Genomic DNA, 18022 nt, shown 5'->3' with positions numbered 1-18022 from the left:
TTTTTTTTTTTTTTTTTTTTTTTTTTTTTTTGGAAAGAAAGCGTGAGAGAAGTTGGCAGGATTGAACCGGTATAGATTATAATTTCTGCCAAACTTGCCTGCAAGTTTTTGCATCCAATCGAGGTAGTTGTCTTGCTAAATGGAGAACTAATATAAGCTAGGTCAGACAAATGCAAAATCGATAGAGGGAGTAGGAAGAGGCAAGCACAGAGCAGGACCACCCTGTAGCCAGCAGCTGGGCAACTGATGGGTTTTGTGGCAGGATGAACCTGTACCCTCACCTGCACAGGGAGATTATATGAATTTCCCCCTTTACCTCTTGATGTGATCTTTAATCTGCTAAAATTTTCTTCAGTTTTACCAAAAATTATTCAGAGGGGTGAACAGTGAATTCCTCATCAGGTTAGCTGTATCTTTTAACACAATTTATGTTAAAACACAACAGTTTCACTCGCTTTACCTTAACAGGACGGTAACCGAGCTCAGTGGCTTTATGGATCCCTTCCATTACCTTGTGAAAGCCTAAGATATAAAAAGAACAAAAAAAATTTATTTTTCTTGTTTAAAAACTAAATGCAAAAGGAGGTTATTAAGTACAAGACAAAAAGATGACAAATAAAACCCAATCTGATTCAGTAGACAGCGCTGCAAGTAAGAAAAGCTGCAAGTAAAGAGACTTCAGTTCTACGGACTCCCCTCGAAAAGGCTGCCAGTGTTACTGCGGTCACTGAGATCAATTTTTTAATTGGTATTTGGGTAGTCAAAAATACTGGTATGCTTTTCTGCTCTTTAGACACCTATGGATCATTAGCATATGATGCTCCAGTTCCCCGTAAGTCAGCTTCTCCTTGTGTTACGTTCTTCTTAAAGGGAAAGGAATTTGTGAACAGCCTCCATATGCAATGGAGAAAGAATAACAAATCAATGTTTATTTGATAATAATGGCACACATGTCTTTGCTAAAATGGCAGAATCTCACTGTTCTGAGTCAGAGAGCAATTTTACTAAATGAATTTTAAAAGTATCTTTCTAAAGAGGAGGAGGAGTTATTAACTATAGTTAATTCAGCACAAGTATCTTCACCCCTACATATACCTCTTAAGTTTGGAAGAAATACAAAGCAACAATGCAATTTTGGAATTCCAAAGGCCTTTAGGAAAGCCTCTTAATCATCTTAGTCAAACCACACCTTCTGTCAACTTTAAATAAGATCTCAATTTTAGATTTGACATATTATTCATTCCCTGCCACACTCACCAGCTGGCAAAGAAACAAGGTGAGAGTAGCAAGAATGAGACAGCAAGCTCCGGGTACGCGCTTGTGGTGCGTGGGTGTGCTCAGCTGCCAGCACTGTGTTTGTGAACGTCTCTCCTACCCTATCAGGTACCAGACCAAGTTCTCTTCCTGTTCTGCACACTGAACTCGGGTATGAGAGACCGAGCACTGTAAGAGACTGAGCTGCTTCTTCCAAAGCTGTAGTCTTCAACAGCAAATACTTTACACATGCTAGTGAAAGAGCAATATCTTCCAGAAGTTTGTGCTGACAATCCTTGTGCTGTTCCCAGTCACAGGTTTTCCTGCATAGGTCTGTCACCCACCTTTCCCTATCTCTTACTTACTGGAAACTCCAGTGAAGAGATGGTATCTTCATTAATCTGTAGGTGCTTTATCAGAAGTCAGCAATAACTCAATAATATTCAGTGCATAATATTGGATAATATTAATATTGGATGCGTTCAAGATCAGGGAAAAAAAAAAAGGACAGAGAAGATTTTCATTTAACTGTTTTCTGCCTGGTAAAGGTGTAACAAAGCAGGGACAGAGGAAAGCAGAAGATACTGTTTCATAAGCCAGTCCTAATGCTAGTCCTGGCTGCAAAAACGGAGATGCCGAGCAAGGAGAAGACAGTGAAACAACTCTTGCAGGCAACTGTTTGAAGTTCTGACTTGTCACCCTTCTCCTTCACCGCCTACTTGTTTTGCATGTGCCCAGGAAGTTTGCAGCACCTGTGGTAGCTTTTGTTCCAATTAAGCAAGTTCTCAGACTGAATGTGGCAACAGAGATAATGACACAGTGCTGTAAGCACTTAGAGCCACGAATGGCATCAAAACACTCTGCAACAGCTCAGAAAACCTCGTGTGCAACTTCAGGATTGCAGAAAGGTGAAACTGAACTGAAAAGACCAGGAAGCAATCACTGGCAAGCAACAGATCATAAACTCTGCATGTTTGAATACTTGCGTGCTTGGGCTCAGCTTGCTGTAGAAGTACAGAACAGGGTTACAGCTCAAAATGCATCAGCCTCAGTGTCCTTCCCATTTCTTCCTCTTACCTCCTACCACTAGCACAAGACTGTGGTTTAGAACAGCTATCAAAAAATCTCTACAAACAAAGCAAAAAAGTAAGCTATTCCAACTACAAGCTTGTTTCAACTAAAAGGTTTTGGGGGCAGGATGATTACTTAAAATAAAAATTTTAAATTACAGTAAATAATCTGTAACTGCATTTCATATTTTGATGTTAACTGTTTTCTGTTTTTTCTTCATGGAAAACTATTAGGAGTTCATTTGTTTTGTCATACTTACTGAAACGTCCCTTTTAGATCAAAGTCCTTGTGTGGTAATGGAACAACAAAAAGAATAAAACCAAAACATTTCAAAACATTAGAGCAGAAATGAATACTAAATGTCATTGGGTCAGGAAATATTGTCAAGGCTAAGAAATTCTCCAAGTTTTTGTTTGACATTTCAAAATGACAACCCTTCTGCTCTTCCACCCAATGAAAAATTTCAGTATTTCCATCATATTAGATTTCTTCTGAAATCATAACTTTAGCCAACTTTAAAGCACAGAGAACCTTAGACACATCCAGAACAATCCTATGTGGGCCAACACCTCCTAACATTTAATCCTTACCAGAAGAAAGGCTTGAAGCCAATGTTTATTGATTCAGTTACAGGACAATATTTTCTTATTTTCATTGTACTGAATAAAGAAAGAAGGGACAGGCTGTGAGACAGGTTAGATTGGCTACCTGCAAGAAACTACTTTTCATTTGTTCATCCCTTAGAATGTGGTAGATGGGGAAAAGTAGAAATATTATAGTCTTCTAATGTGCTTTCACACATCAGTGAAATGTCTGATTATCTCACAGTCGTTCCCTCTATCCCAACCATTTGGGAATAAAAGCAGGTGTAATGCAGGTCACCTGCCTGCACCAATGATACAAAAATTACAGCCTTTTCTTAAAACCCTAGAAAGTTTCCAGAGGAGCAGAAAAACTGATTCCAAGTTTCTTGAGATCCTGGTTAGCTCCATAATCACATACATCTTTGCTTTCCACAGAAGTTATCAATCTGTAGGAGTCTAAGACCAGGAATACCTCTCACCTTAATACAGCTATATCTTGTTGCCTCTGGAACTGCCACAGGAGACAGGGTAGCACAGTAGGGCAGGCACTTTATTCTCTGCTCATTCCATACTTGGAAATCTCCTATTAAATAAAAAACCCTCAAAAACAATAAAAGTGTTTTTACATAATTTCAGCCCTGAACAAAAGAAAAAAAAACAACCTCAACTCAATGTTACTATTTTTACCTTATCTCCACTTAAAAAAAATTATCTATTATCTGGAGACTTCATTCTCCTCCTTAAAAGTATTGAGTCATAGAAACTTCCCTGTTCATTCTCTATGCCATTCAGCTGATTAATTTCTCTTTTCGTGATTAAAGAACATTTTTTCTTTAAAGGGGGAAGAGAACATTTATAAAAATAAAAATTCCCCGCATCCCCCAAAAACTTTTAGTTTACTTCATAAGCAGCACATTCCTAACAGCTTCCAATCAGATATGAATAGTTATGGCCACATAGTTCAGGAAGCTGAAGGATCAGGTTTGCCCTTTCAGTAGCAAAGGAAGGGCTTGTTTCCAGTGAATGTCACAAACCAGGTAATATTCAAATGCAGAAAGCAGAAGGGAAGAACACAGTCAACACCTGCTTGTGATCAGATACTCCCAGATACTTTTCTGGGAGCCAACTGTGCTGTGTCATAACCAGATTAGTGTAATAGCCTATGCTGGAAGGGTAACGCTCCAGTCAGATTTATGACAGGAGCAGATTTCTGCACCATGACGTAGAAACCTGAAGAAGTGTTCTCAGAGAGACTGTAGGCAAGGACACCTTTCTGTACCTGTCAGCAGAACTTTGATTTAATAGCAGAATGATTCAAATGTTGAAATTACTTCTCACAGCATCCCAGATTTCACCATCCCTTGCCCTACATTTATCTTAACTTGTGGCACCATCTAGTGGCTACTTGGGGGCTTTGGCTGAATCAGAAGTTCACAGACTGCTAGAGTTACATTATTGGACAGGAACAGAAGGATTGAAATCAAATCAGTTTTAGGTTAGAAGGACGCCCAACCATGAAGAAGAACTTCATGATGAGCTTTAGGATTCATTTAAACAAGAATCTGTAATGCTGGGGACATCCAAGCATTTTTGAAACTTCATTTGGGATTACTAGCTCAATCAGAGAGATGTTACAAAGCTAGCACCCCTCCACAAGTGACCTTAAGCATGGTTTGTTTATTTGTATTAAAAATCAGTGGAGGTAGGGAACATCACTAATCACAAGTGAGACCACTGCTAGCATGTCCCAAAAATAACTTTCAGAAACTGCTGCTACTCACAACAAGTTCAGTTCCTGTGGCATCTTACTCCCCAGCTGCTATAGCAGGAACATCTGCTTTTCGAGCAGTATCAAAGACCAGCAACACACAAGACCAGCACAAGATTTGAAGAGTACTCTTTATATCCATGACTAACCAGTAATCAGCCAGTTATGGGCAGCTGCAGTCGCAGTCACAGTCCCACTGACTGTGGCGACTTGAGCATGTTCTAATCCACCAGGTCCAACTAAAGGAGCTCTACCTGCCTAAGGGTTGTAGAAAGAAGGTAAAGAGTCACTATCAGATAAGCTAGTACAGACTACTTCTCCTAGCCTCAGAAGGACAGCGATTCACTCCCCTCCCAAAATAACCAAGTGTGAAAACATATGAAACATCGCAACATCACTGCAAGTGTTAACACAGTTGCCTTAGATGACAAGCCTGTACCTTTCCTCCGGACAATGAACTCAAATTTAGCTGGAACCAAAGTATCCAGGCTAATGTTAATGGCATTCAGTCCTGCCTCCTTCAGTCGGGGCAGCAATCTGGCTAAGTTGATCCCGTTGGTTGTGACAGCAATGGTTTTAAGCCCTTCTAGCTTGTACAGTTGACCTAGGAAGACAAAAAGTAAAAAGAACACTTTAAAAGAAGTAATTCAGCTGTAAATTACAGAGAAAACCCAAACGAAGATCTGTGAAACAAGCAAAGAAGTATCACCGAGGGTGTGAGGAAAACAAGGACACTTCTTCCAGCTGTATTGGTTTAAGACATCCATTTTAGCACAAATGCATTTCAAAAAGTATGAAAGACACTAGTTTATTGCAAGCAAAACTGGTTATAAAGAACACTGAAAATGGTCACTAATTATGTTCTCCATTTCTTAAATAGCTTCTTTATTCTTAGAAGGCGGCCTCTGATTTTGTTTGCCTTCTTTTCCTCAGTCTTGCTTTGCAAACTGAATTCTGTGTTCTGCAATAATAAGCAGCAAGCCATCCCTTTCACACCTGAGACCTGAACTAGCTGCGTTTATTGAGTAATGTTTATCCTACTAAGCTTTACCAAAAAGCAGTTCTAACCCAGAGGTAGCTGCCAGCAGTAGTGACTTTAAACTGCTGAAAGAAATACCACACATACTCTTAACTAATCAGAAAAAGGTCAACATATTAAACCATTATAGAGAAACCAAGGCAACAACATCCAAGGGACAAAACACTTGCACTTGACAACTGAAATATTTCCATTACCCACAGTGGTAGCCCAGCCAATTGAAGAGGGCTTACGCAAGACACTAAAAAATTGGCTAACAAAAGAAAACCACATAAGAAATGGTTAATATAATGAGATTAACATTTAGAAAATAGCTGCCTCCTCATAAGCCAAATGCAGAAATCCTCAGCATATCAGATCTCCAGAAGGCAGGCTTTCAAACCTCCAGTTATCAGTACAATAACAAATAGGAAAAAACCCTCATAAACCACTTGCAGAAGCAGAGCCACAGCAAAGTAATTTTCTTTCCTTATTTTCCCTCCTCCCTTCTCTCATAGCCTTCACCCTAATTAGTTGGGAAGTATCTGAAGAACCCTTACTCTTGAGGCAGCTTTAATTACAGCACAAATATTTCATAGTCCCTTCTTCCCTCCCTGTTTTACCTCTATTTGTTCATGTTGATAAGGGCTTTACTTCTGCTTTATCTCATTTCCCAGCTATTCTCAAAATATTCAGCCTAAGCCAGGCCCAAAACTCTGGAATGGGACAAGCCAGGTCACACTAAAGATACTGAAGTTTACAGCAGCAGCATTTTGCAACGTGATTAGGAGCCCTGTAAAGACATTTTGAACCTGGCGTTGTAATGAAAGAGCAATCTTTACTAAGAACTAGATTTTTCTGGCATTCACCTCTCAAAATCCTCCTCGCTGACCAGGAGTAACCCCCTTCTAGAGGAAGAGTGCTATTAGCCCAAGTTTGCCAAAAATTATTTAACACTAGCTACCACTAGCAACCTAGTCTTTGTTAGGGAATAGGATGCCTACTGCAGGCAGACAATAGAATAAGAACACCACTACTTTTATTTACAGCCTCAGAATGCACAAAATGCTCAACCTCCTAACAACAGAGGGAAAAAAAGACTAGCTGCTATACAGGCTTCACTGCTATAACTGTCAAATGGATAAAGGCATTGAATAAAACCAAAGCCACGCTACAGCCTAAAATGGAAAAATTAAAAAAAAATAGCACCAGCTGCTTAGGTGAGTTAGTGCAGGCAGAAGCTGTTGTCAATGCATCATCTTCCTCATCAGACAGGACAAGATACAGGATGAGACACTGAAAAATATACTAATATGTGGAACCACCTGTAATAACAAATTGGATAGAAGCCAACTGTGAGAAATCCGAGATGGAGATTTAACAACAACAGGTTAAAAAGAACCAGTTAACACACTCTGCCTCATTTGTGCAAGCTAAGAAGAACAACATTTGCAGTTGCCTGGTTTCTTGGCTTGTTGACCTCTAAATTCAAAAGGGATTAAAGAGATTTCGTAACTTTATAACTCACCTTGTATCCCTATTAAGTCTGTTTACTGACCTTTGGTCACTGCTGTAGTAACAAACAGCACCAAAAGCAACTGATAAAATTATCAAGGAGAAAAGGAAACAGAAGAGATGCTGTATATCAACACAGGAAACTAAAAGGTTTTGTCAGGCTCCAGCCATCAAGTAAACCCTTTTAAAATTTACTTTTTCCTTTAGAATCAGGAGCATCTTCTAAAGTAGACAAGTTTCTTACGTATTCTCCTCCAATCGTTTCCTCAATTGCACTTCACCTGATTGCGTCCAGAAAGAAATGTGTATCTACTAATACATGAGTTAACAAGTCTACCCTGCACCACTTCACTCTTGAAATGTGTATGTTGCTATAAAAACTCATCCAACTCTCTGCCCCCCACCCCATGGAAAATTATTTTGTTAGTGGATATGTGCACTTCTCAGACTATTAATAACAGTCTGAATAAGTCTCCTACAGTAGCTTCAAATCACATTTGTTCATTGAAACAACAAAAACATTTGAGCTTGACTATTAGAAAAATATGGTAGTAGTAATCCAGCATTAATATTTTTGAATTTTATTGGAGTTTCACAGACCATTTATGGTAAAGAGGAAGGTTTGCTGAAAACAAACTGAACTTGAATCTCAAACCTATTCAGCGTCTGAGATACTGTAGTCAGCTTCTATAAAACCATCTAGGAATTCAGATCAATTCTACGCCAGCCCAAACCAATACATTGTGCTAGGATGGCTTCAATAAACGTGCCTAACTCAAATTCTGCAGAAAACATTTTTGGGCTTGTTTTCTCTTCAGTGAGTTTCCCTGCAGTTGTTACATGTGATCTATTTAGGTTTGAGACTTTTGTCTTGATCCCAAACTTGTGCATCATAGAGTAACACCAAAATCTGAGAAGACAAAAAGTGTTTATAGACTTAATTTGCTAATTTTCAATATGCCTTAGAAAAAAACAGCCAGGCTAATAAAAATTCATGACAGAATGAACTAATGCAACAGGAAAATCATCTTAATATGCATTACCCTTACCCCAAAATCACTACTACTGTCATCCATTAAAATGATTGCTATGAATCTGTCCAAGTTTAGCTGTGAACAAGAACCCAGCCAGAATAACGAGAGCCCAGTGGTTCAAAGAGATCTCTCTCCCTCTTTCCACCACATAAATAAACCTTTGAGAATTCTATCACAGCAGTAAAACAAACAAACAAACAAAAGCTTCCTATCCTTCCAATATCAATACTTAAGAATTGCAGCAATATGATAATTATTTTGCAGTGACTTGGCTACTCGACTTATACCCTCAACATCAGAGTATCTGTGTTGAGTATAAAAAGCAACCAGCTACCACTGACAAATCAAAAAGGTGCATACACCAGGAAAGAAAGTTCTGCACTGAACTGATGACATTGTTGATTTTAAATCATTTCCATGCCAATACTATATGATGAACTGTAAAGCATGGTTGTGTTTTAAAATACAAGCTATTTTGGAAATCTGCCTCCTTTTTGGCTGGTGAAGTCCAGCTAAAAATAATTAAACCTATTATTACTAGAAATGGATAATGTTTTCTTGAAAGAAACAGGTCTCTTGATAGGTACATAGTGCTCTCAATCCTAAATAAAACATAACCTATCATACATGGCCAAAATGTCCTAGAGAATGGTATTTCAGAGTTCCAAAAAGATGACATTAGTGCAGTTTCAGGACTCCTCACAATTGAGGTTCAAGGAGACCCAAGCCAGCTCACTCCAGCCATACCTTTTCCAGCTACAAACAGGTCAGTTCTACACACTACACTGCTTTACTGCTTTCTTTGGAAAAGGACATAAAGGTCTTCCAAATACTGAACAAAACAGAGCTCGGTGTACTGAGCTCAGGAACTACTACAATCTCAGTGCATTGGTAAGTAGTTACTCTACTTCTTAGACCTTCATCTTCCATATTAGCCTTTTCTTATGTTGGGTACTTCTAAGAGTGTGCAGAAACAGACAAGTTCAGCTGCTCACAATCCACCCAAGTACACCCACCTACACAGCCTCATCTAATACACTGCCATTACACAAAGCTATTGTAATGTCCATAACATGTGAGGCTTTTGACAGGGGAAAAAACCACCTGTCTCAAGAAAAAAAACAAGCACAGTCAGTCAACACAATACCAATTGAAGGAGACAGACTTCTAAAAATTACCCAGTAATTTATCTTCCATTGAAGTAACAGCCTTCATCAATAACTGTAAAAACGTAGGCATTTACACCATTCTTTATTAAACATAGACAAGCAAGTGACATCCGTTGTCAAGGAAACAAAACAAAAACACATCCTCCCAAAAATCCAAAAGAAAACCTGTTTTGTTTGTGAGCACGTATCAGCTGTTCTCCACAGTAAGGATTAGGTCACATCAATTCTTGATTTTTCACCCCAAGGCTGCATTATTGTAAGCTATTCTAGCAGATGATGAATATGAAGACAATGATAAGTTCAGCTGTTACAATATGAAGTTCAATCCAAGCAGGAGAGCAGAATCAGAAGTTTTCTGAAAGGAACTACCCTGCATTTCACAATTTTGAGAAAAAGCACTGTTGTGTCATGTTTAATTACTCTTTGGGTTGTTGGACTATATTAGTAGTAAGTGTACTTCGTGGATGAATATATAACAAGTCACTTTGCAACACAGTATATTTATTGGGAACTCACCCACGATATCAACCACATCAGGTCGGATAAGTGGCTCTCCTCCTGTCAGCCGGATCTTCTCTACACCTTCTTTCACAAACAGTCTGGCTAGACTGATTATCTCCTGAGCAGTAAGTAGCTCTGATTTGGGGGTCAACTGAACACCCTCCTCTGGCATACAATACTGACCTGAAACAACACAGGAATACATGGGAAAAAATAGCCAGTAGCAGTTCATCTAATATTGATAGGAAAAATGCACCAACTGTAACTTTCTTTAATGGATGTCAAATGACTCTGCTTTTCTGAAATACAGATAAGACCTCACACCAAATCTTACAAGCAATCTCCTAACACTTTCCTGTTTTCCTTCAAAAGAAAAGCCAAGACTCACTTGAGGGGTCTCCAATTACAATGAATCCACTTTGAAGGAAAAGCTGATCTTACTTCTATCTAATCTGCATTCAAGCAGGGACACCAAACTGAACTGGCAATTCCTGGGACATTGCCACAAACTTCGCAGCTGTAATTGTGGGAATGCCTAGGTACAAGCTCTCATGCTTACCACACACTTTGTGTATGGTACACAGACACCCTCAAGCACCATCATCCAAACCACACCAAGTCTGATGAAAGACCTGTCACCCGCACGTTCACCCGCACGTGTCTCTGGCAGATCCCTAGGCTTGCTCCTGCTTCCCCATCCCACCAGCAGCTCAGCCCCAAATCGGCCTCTAACTATCCTTCACCATTATTTTATAAAGACTACAAAGAGCACAGGGCCAACACAGCAATAAGTACCCTAGCACAATCCTTGGCATTTCCACAAGGTGTTTCAACCTACTGGTAGGCAAGGGCTTTCTGCAAGAAAGCGAGCAGACACTTACACCTGAGGTTGCATTTCTCAGTCAAAGAAATTCGCAAGTAGTTGTGCTGACGCCCAAAGCTGTCCGTCAAAAAAGCAGAGAAGGGCGCAGCATGTTCCAGTAGAAAGCGTCCTCTTCCTGAGCTTTGCAATTCCTGTAAGAAAAACAAGCAAATGCTAAATATTTGAATAGTTATCTTCCCTACCAACTTTATTGTATAAATATAAACTTTGAACTCAAGTGATAATTATTATTCAATTTTTCTCCATAGGGACAGCAGCAAAAGAAGCAGCTATGACTTGTCTTTATGGTCAAAACTGGCTGTTCAGTGATTAACTTTGACACCCTACTTAATTCCATAGAACTGAACTACAATTTTCCCTGTGCATTTTAAGATACAGCCACTTTGCCACAGGTGCTTCAGGCTTTTTGTGCAGAATAGCAGGCAATTTTTTCAATTGTGTGTCTCTTCACTTTCCAGAATCAATGCTTCAGGACCGCCCAATCTCACGACAGTTGTCAGATAAATAAAATCATATAGAAAGGTCCCTGCACTTTAGCACAAGAGAACTAAAAGCTGATGAAACTCTGCATCTCTGCTTGTATCCCTACCAACTTTCATGTGCAAGATATAACATTCTGTTAAATTATTGCTGTGTACAGTTGTTTCACGATATTTCAAGACTATTTCCAACAAGGACTTTTTGCCCAAATTCACACAACAGAATACTTCCAAAAAGCTTGTCTCAGATAAAATGTGATAAATATTACAGGGTGCGGTACTGGGAGAGAAATGTATGATCCTGACCTGTTCAAGCCTGCATAAAAAGATTCAGAATTTTAATAATGTCTTTATTAACTGTCATGAAGTGAATATTAAAAATGATTTCTACTTAAAATTTTGGGTTTGGTTTTTTTTAAAACACAGTGTAACATATTTTAGAGCAACACAGTTTTCAGGAATTACTGAGTATTTGCCCTCCAGAACGATGGCTGATCACTTTAGCTATCCAATGAAATATCCCAAATTAGTAGCTGCTATTGGAAACAAATACAGCTCAAGTTTATAGGAAGCATCTTTAAAACATCACTACTGTCCACAGCAGAACACTCTTGGTTATAGCAAGGTTGAAACGCAGGGAGTCCCACTGCCTTTGGTCCATGACTTTCAAATTACCATGTTATATCTCTACTTTTCTACACCTGTAAAGCACAGCTGAAACCACTCTGCTACTTTTGGAAAATATTGCAATACCTTAAGTGAAACATACAGTAACTGAGCCAACTCTTATCACAGTACTGCAGAAAAGCAAAGGCTTACAAACATACTTTAATCAGCTGGTGGATATTTGGTTCAGGCACTACATACAAACATGTGCAAACAACATCATCCAAACCTTGTGAAGTGTGGTGTCATTTAATTGAATATATCATAGTTAAATTGACAAATTAACATTTTATAGGAGGCCAATAACTCTAACAGAGGCCGGCTGCATAGAATCACAAAACAAAACAGAAAAAACAGGATCAAAATAATTAAAGGAACTACCCTTGCTCTGTCTTTATTAGTTAACTACATACAGACATTTAATAGCCAGCTAAGAAAACTGGAAGGAAGCTAAAGCACTCCTGGGCATACAGTGAACTTCACCTCCAGTGAAAGTGCAGATGAAAACCACTTCTGGATAGACTGTGTTCACAAAGTTTAAAAAGTGAGGGGGGGGGCAGTGGAAATCAGCTGCAGAATCGTGCCTCAAGTCAAAATTGTGCTGACTACTCTTGGTAGGCTGCAGCAGGCAAAGGATTAAATAAAGTTTGACTTAAATTTAACATGTAGAATGAGGAACTGGACAAAATGACCCATTAGCTAGTACTCAAAGTGCTTAACTGAGAAAAGTCATGATTTCCATCTAGTGAAAAACAGACCCACGAAATCTCCAGACGTACTAAAATTGGCATGTATGGGACCATGCCAAGGGACTGGGCAGAAACACACAGAGCCGTGGCCGTCATGTCCCTGGCTCTGGTCATCACTAGTAACCATAGGAGTTAATCCTGCACAGTATTTTGAAACAGGCCTTGCAAGAACTCTGGAAAATGGGCAGCTAAAATGTCAAAACAACCCAGGTATGCACCCTCAAAACATTTCATTCTGAATGCATTTGTAAGAAGAAAGATTTGGGGGTGAGCGGAAGACAAGAGAGGGCACCCTCATTGACCACACCAGCCAGACAGCAAAGGTTACCCAGGGAGAGGCCCAGCTTCAGCCATCAGCAGCTGCAGCAATTTTGACTCCAGCTGCGCTAACGCCACAGCTGCTGCTAAACTTCCGAGCAGGAGCAGTCTTTCTTGGCAGCCCAGTCCTTCCACTAGCTTTTACACAATCCACTACACTTCTAGATCCAAACAGCCTTGTGGTTAGATAAGATCTCCAAGAACATCCCTGGCCACCAGGGGGTTAGAGAAGATAAAAGAGACACAAAGTGGCTGTTCAAAGCCCAGAAAGCATCTGTTTGCCCCTGATAAAACAGCAGTACTTGTCTCCATGTAATTGCTTTTCTGGTGGAAGAAAGAAATCCCTTTCAGTTTCTGTTTTGTAGTGGCGGCCACAACAGCAGCAGGACAAGTGGCACAAGGCCAGTACCCCCTCCCACCCACCCCCAGGCCTGGCCTTCCCTCCTTGCAGCACCAAAGGTGATGGTGGCCATCCCTGCGAGGCCACGGGCGCTGCTCACACTCACACACAGCCTTACAGCCCCCTCGTCTCCAGCCTGCACAGGCAGAACAAGTTGTCTGGTTTTTAATCCCCCCCAGAGAAACGCTCCAGCCTGGGCACCTGCAGGTTGGTTGCACAGCTTCAGTTTCCCCCAAGAAATCCCAATTTGGGAGTTTGCTGTGTTAGAAATGCTGGCTCCCTTGCACTTATCGTGAGAGTTTCTCAGAACACAACCAGGGTTACGTCTAAGAGTCCAGCTAAATATCCAGACTTCATTTCTGCTGCTTCTCCAGTTAGAAAACTCACCCCTGAACAGACTAAATCTGAAGATATCTTAAATACTGCCAAACTCAGAAAAAACAACACAGAAGTATTTTTTCTTGAAAACTGCACTGCTTTCTGGCCTGGTGGGATTTCTGATGTTCTCTTTCCTGTTATTTTGGAAAGGTGTTCACATTCAAGAGGGAACGCACACCCATGCTTATTAAAATTGTTTTAGCCCATCTTGTAGGAACACTCCTCTCCTGTTTCTTCCTCGATAACTCATTTTCGCACCTTTTCAGGATCAGGCTTCCTTACCCACTCCACTTGAAGGCAGAACAGTAGGAGCCTCCTGCCTCCCCATTTTAGAGTGTGCATTACAAGGAAGAATAAAAGTGAAAAGTTGTCCTCCCTGACAGAAAGGAGGCAAGAGAGGGAGACTTTAATGCTTGTGTGCTATGGATGCCAAAGCTGCATACTTTCAAGAACACACTTAAAGTAATTTCCTATTTTCAGGAAGGAGCCATCACTGGAGTGGGACACGGGAGACAACGGTTCTGTTTCCAGACTGCCATCCATCTGCATGGCTGTTAGAGGCAAAGAAGCTGAAGTAAAAGGATCACTGGAGGAATAATACTGCCCTTCATTAATTACTCTAGAGTCAACTGTCAAGAAGCAGTATTAAAAGAACAGGCACTCAACAGGCAGTTGGTGTCAATATACTTTGAAGTTCCTGTTGGAAATAACCAACTTTTGCTCTCTTGCTGCAAAATAGTGGGAGCTGGGATTGGGGAAAATAAAAAAGAGTTTCCAGAGGTACTAGAGCTTCTTTCCATCAACTTCTTGTGGTTTACGGTGATGGGTTTGTCAGGGAAGAAATAATGACTGGAGATGGAATTTTTAAGCTGTCAGTTCAGTTTCTGTCCAGTTTGATGTCAGCAAGGAGGAATTAGGAAACTCTCACATGGGGTTCAGTAGCATCAGGTTGAGCTCCAGTGTGAGCAGATCCTTTATGACCAAAACCATCACCACACCCAGCACTGACTCATGTTTTTATCAATTCCACAGGGAAGGCCAAATATAAAAGAAGGAAACTCAGCTGCCTTCCTGGTAACTCCGGACAACGATAAAGCACTCTCTCAGGTAGTTGTGTAAGTAGGATTTTCCAAAGAGAAAGAATAGGGAGAGGTCAGACCTAGTCACTTGCAGCCTGTGTGAAAGCTATTGGAGCAGGAAGAAAGCAAAAGCTGCCTGCTACAGTTCCCAGGTTACAGCAGAAAGGGTTATTCAGTTCCCTGCAGTTGGAAAAGATGGGTGGCTGTTGGCATTTTAACATATCAATGCCCAACCACACAACTTTTTCACTCAAAAGGGATGGTTATAATCCCCAAGTCCCCACTCCCCAGTCTCCATAGTTGACAGGAGACACTTCTGCACATCAGAGGAGTATGCCCTGTCACACAGTGTGCTTTATCTGATCCATGAAAAAACAGTTTCACTCTCTGGACTGTCAATCCCATGTTCTATACTAGTGCTGAAAGAATGAGAGCTTAGATGATTGCACCTAGCAGCTATATTTTGACAAGCTGTCAACCCTTCAGACTTGCCAATTCACCTGTGATTTCCAGAAGAACTCTTCTAACAACCCAGCAAAATTGGAAGCTGTCACCAGAGGTATTAATAACTATCAGGAACACCACAAACTGACAGATACTGGAAAGGCTCAGTTAAACTCAAGGGGGAAGAGAAGAGAGCTCTTATCTATCTATCAAGCTGAAGACTGAGTACTATACTTGCTCTGCCCTTCCACCTTCACCTTATCCCCAGTGATATTTGTGCACTATGAAACAGTAATGCTTCCAAACACTTCTTCTGCACAGGCCTCAGGGGCCACCACAACCGTGTGTATTTATGACACCATTTGTGCTCCTGCACTTGCTGGCTCTTTCAGCTCCTGCAATCCTGTTGGGCTTGTGCATCAGTGCTGCCGCCTCAACTGTAGTGCCTAACGCTGCTGTGCCAGCATCAGGGTCACAACTCCGCAAAAGCTCTTCTGTTTCATGCCTCACCTTTAATATCTTAGCCTGCAGGAAAGCAGTGACATAGCGTCCTTGTTCAACCTGGAAATTAGACAACCACAGAGGCTGAAATGGGTCTAAATAGGCCAGGCGCCAGAATGAGGTCTGAGCTAAGAAGTCCAAGACAAATGTTTTTCTGAGGGCTCAGCAGCTGCTGCTCAACGTTTGACCCCAAACAGCATGCTACAGTTCTGGTTACTGGCACAGATCGTACTGCTCAGGGACTTTGACCAGCTACCCACAAAATGGAGCTGCAGCACACAGAGAGTTTCTGACATGACCGGCCAAGAATAAGGGCCATATGAGGTCTTTCTAGACAAGCTGGGCTCTCCCCTTCATCCCAGTGGTGAAGACTTCACTGTGGCCACAGAAAGTTTCAGGTGGTTACGTTTGAATTACAGGATCTACAAGGACAGACGGAGGAAGTTGAAATGAAACATTGCGTCAGGATCCCGACTGGAAATGATCTATCTACAGCAGGATTAAAAAGAATAAAAAAAAAAGAATGCGTATTTCCTTATTGCTATTGCTCTCAAGTCTCCCTATCTCAAGAGCCCTCTCATAGTCTTCCTTTGTTTCAAAAAGCCGGGGGATTTGCATGTAAACTTCCAGCTTACAATAAAATAGAAACAATTTTTTAAAGTACAAATTACTTTTCCTATTTTACTGGAGAATACAGTTTTGTAGTAGAAATATATGATCCTACATTATTTTTTTTTAATTAAAGAATATAATTTGGACATGTGCCATCATCTGTAAAAGATTAAAGGATGGCATCAGACTTTCCTTTGTTAATTGTGAATTAGTCAAGAAATCCTTGTACACAAGCAAACAACCACAAAAATGTTGCTTTCAGAGTGCCTGTTGCTACCTACCTTACATAGTCTTAGAAAAAGGGGCTCCACCTTGTGTGCACATCTCTGAGACTGAGAACTGTACCTTAAATACCAAGATACAAACAAAAGGCTCAAACATGTGGACTAACCAGTCCAATAATAAGCTGGTCAAGTTCTGGGTTTTATTTGTAAACAATTTAGGATCAACTTCCCAGGCATATCTGATTTCACCTTCAAAATTAACGTACATTTTCACAGCCTCAGATATGCCCAGTCAGGTTACGTGGTCAATATAATTTCACTTATCACAGTTACTATGCCACACACACAAATCACCCATCCCATTCTTCCAGCTGCTGTGGCTTTCATCCCCTAAGGGAGCAGGGCTTTCAGAGATGGATGGTGTAATCAAGCTCTCTCAAAAGTATTCCTGAACGTATGTTAAAACTACCCAATTTGTAGAAAGTTGTTAAGAGTAACTCTGATCAGAATTTCAGAACTTATAAAAAAATACATCAGTTGGGTGGGAGGGGGGGAGAAAAAACTTAGTAACTTTTCTAGATTCCCGAGCCAAGTAAGCATCCAATAAAGCAACACACAAATCCATTTGACTTTCTGTAAATAAGTATGTTTCAGTGAATGCATTCAATTCCAGCGACACAAAAACTGTCACTAGTAGCTTTAGCCGATTTTCTGCTTGTTAAAGCCAGCCATGCAATTGCAAGTAAATCAATAAATCATGACCCGGCTGGGATTACTCTGCATGTCATGTCTTATTTCTGATAGACAGTTACAGAACCTTTGCCTTTCTGTGCAGCTTTTTCTCCTACATTTGGACACCGAAAGCCAGAATCCATCTAGGGGACCAAAAGTTAAACCAGGAGGAACTAGATCTGGCCAACACCTGTGTTGATTTCACGCCAGTGACAGAACAAACAGGTTGATTGCAAAGCTCGCGTGACCATTTGGAGCACAACCACCAGCAGCTGCCAAAACACTTGATTTTGACCCAGGCAGATCAAACGCCGTTGTATAATCTCTCTTTTGACGGAGAAGGAGCACAGAACTGGTTCAGTTAGAGACTGAACGCCCTACTTACTTCCAAAGTAAGGGTGACATTTCAATAAAGTAAGGACACAGAATTATATATTACTACGTGTTTTGCTGACGCCCTCCCCAAATCATCAAGTCATGTTGGCCACACAAGCTACCTACCTCTCGGGGACAGGTTGCAAAATTAAGTATTTCTATTAGAAAGCAGGAGGCAGAGTTTCGCCGTTCCCTGACAGGCTCCAGCAGCCGGCCCCCCGCGCTGCAGACGATCGTGGCAGGGAGACCCCCAGCCCACGCTCCCCTC

The 18022-nt window shown here is 40.7% G+C and overlaps 1 protein-coding gene across 2 annotated transcripts in view; it reads right to left on the bottom strand.

Moving 5' to 3' along the window:
* Nucleotides 1–18022, bottom strand: part of MOCS1 (molybdenum cofactor synthesis 1) — a 28621-nt gene that overhangs the window by 10195 nt on the left and 404 nt on the right. The window contains exons 2-5 of one of the 2 annotated variants that reach the window (XM_014950987.1): nt 10796–10928; nt 9930–10097; nt 5117–5281; nt 461–522 (exon numbers count right to left, since the gene is read on the bottom strand). In XM_014950987.1, the coding sequence (XP_014806473.1) occupies nt 461–522; nt 5117–5281; nt 9930–10097; nt 10796–10928 (528 nt within the window). Of the gene's footprint in view, nt 1–460; nt 523–3388; nt 3479–5116; nt 5282–9929; nt 10098–10795; nt 10929–18022 lie in introns of those variants that run through there. The other variant, XM_014950986.1, reaches the window with a different exon arrangement.

This window comes from Calidris pugnax, unplaced genomic scaffold (assembly GCF_001431845.1).
Source record: "Calidris pugnax isolate Ruff unplaced genomic scaffold, ASM143184v1 scaffold24, whole genome shotgun sequence".
NCBI classification, from domain to species: domain Eukaryota; kingdom Metazoa; phylum Chordata; class Aves; order Charadriiformes; family Scolopacidae; genus Calidris; species Calidris pugnax.
The sequence above is the reverse complement of the archived record's forward strand: the minus strand, read 5'-3'. Positions and strand labels throughout refer to the sequence as shown.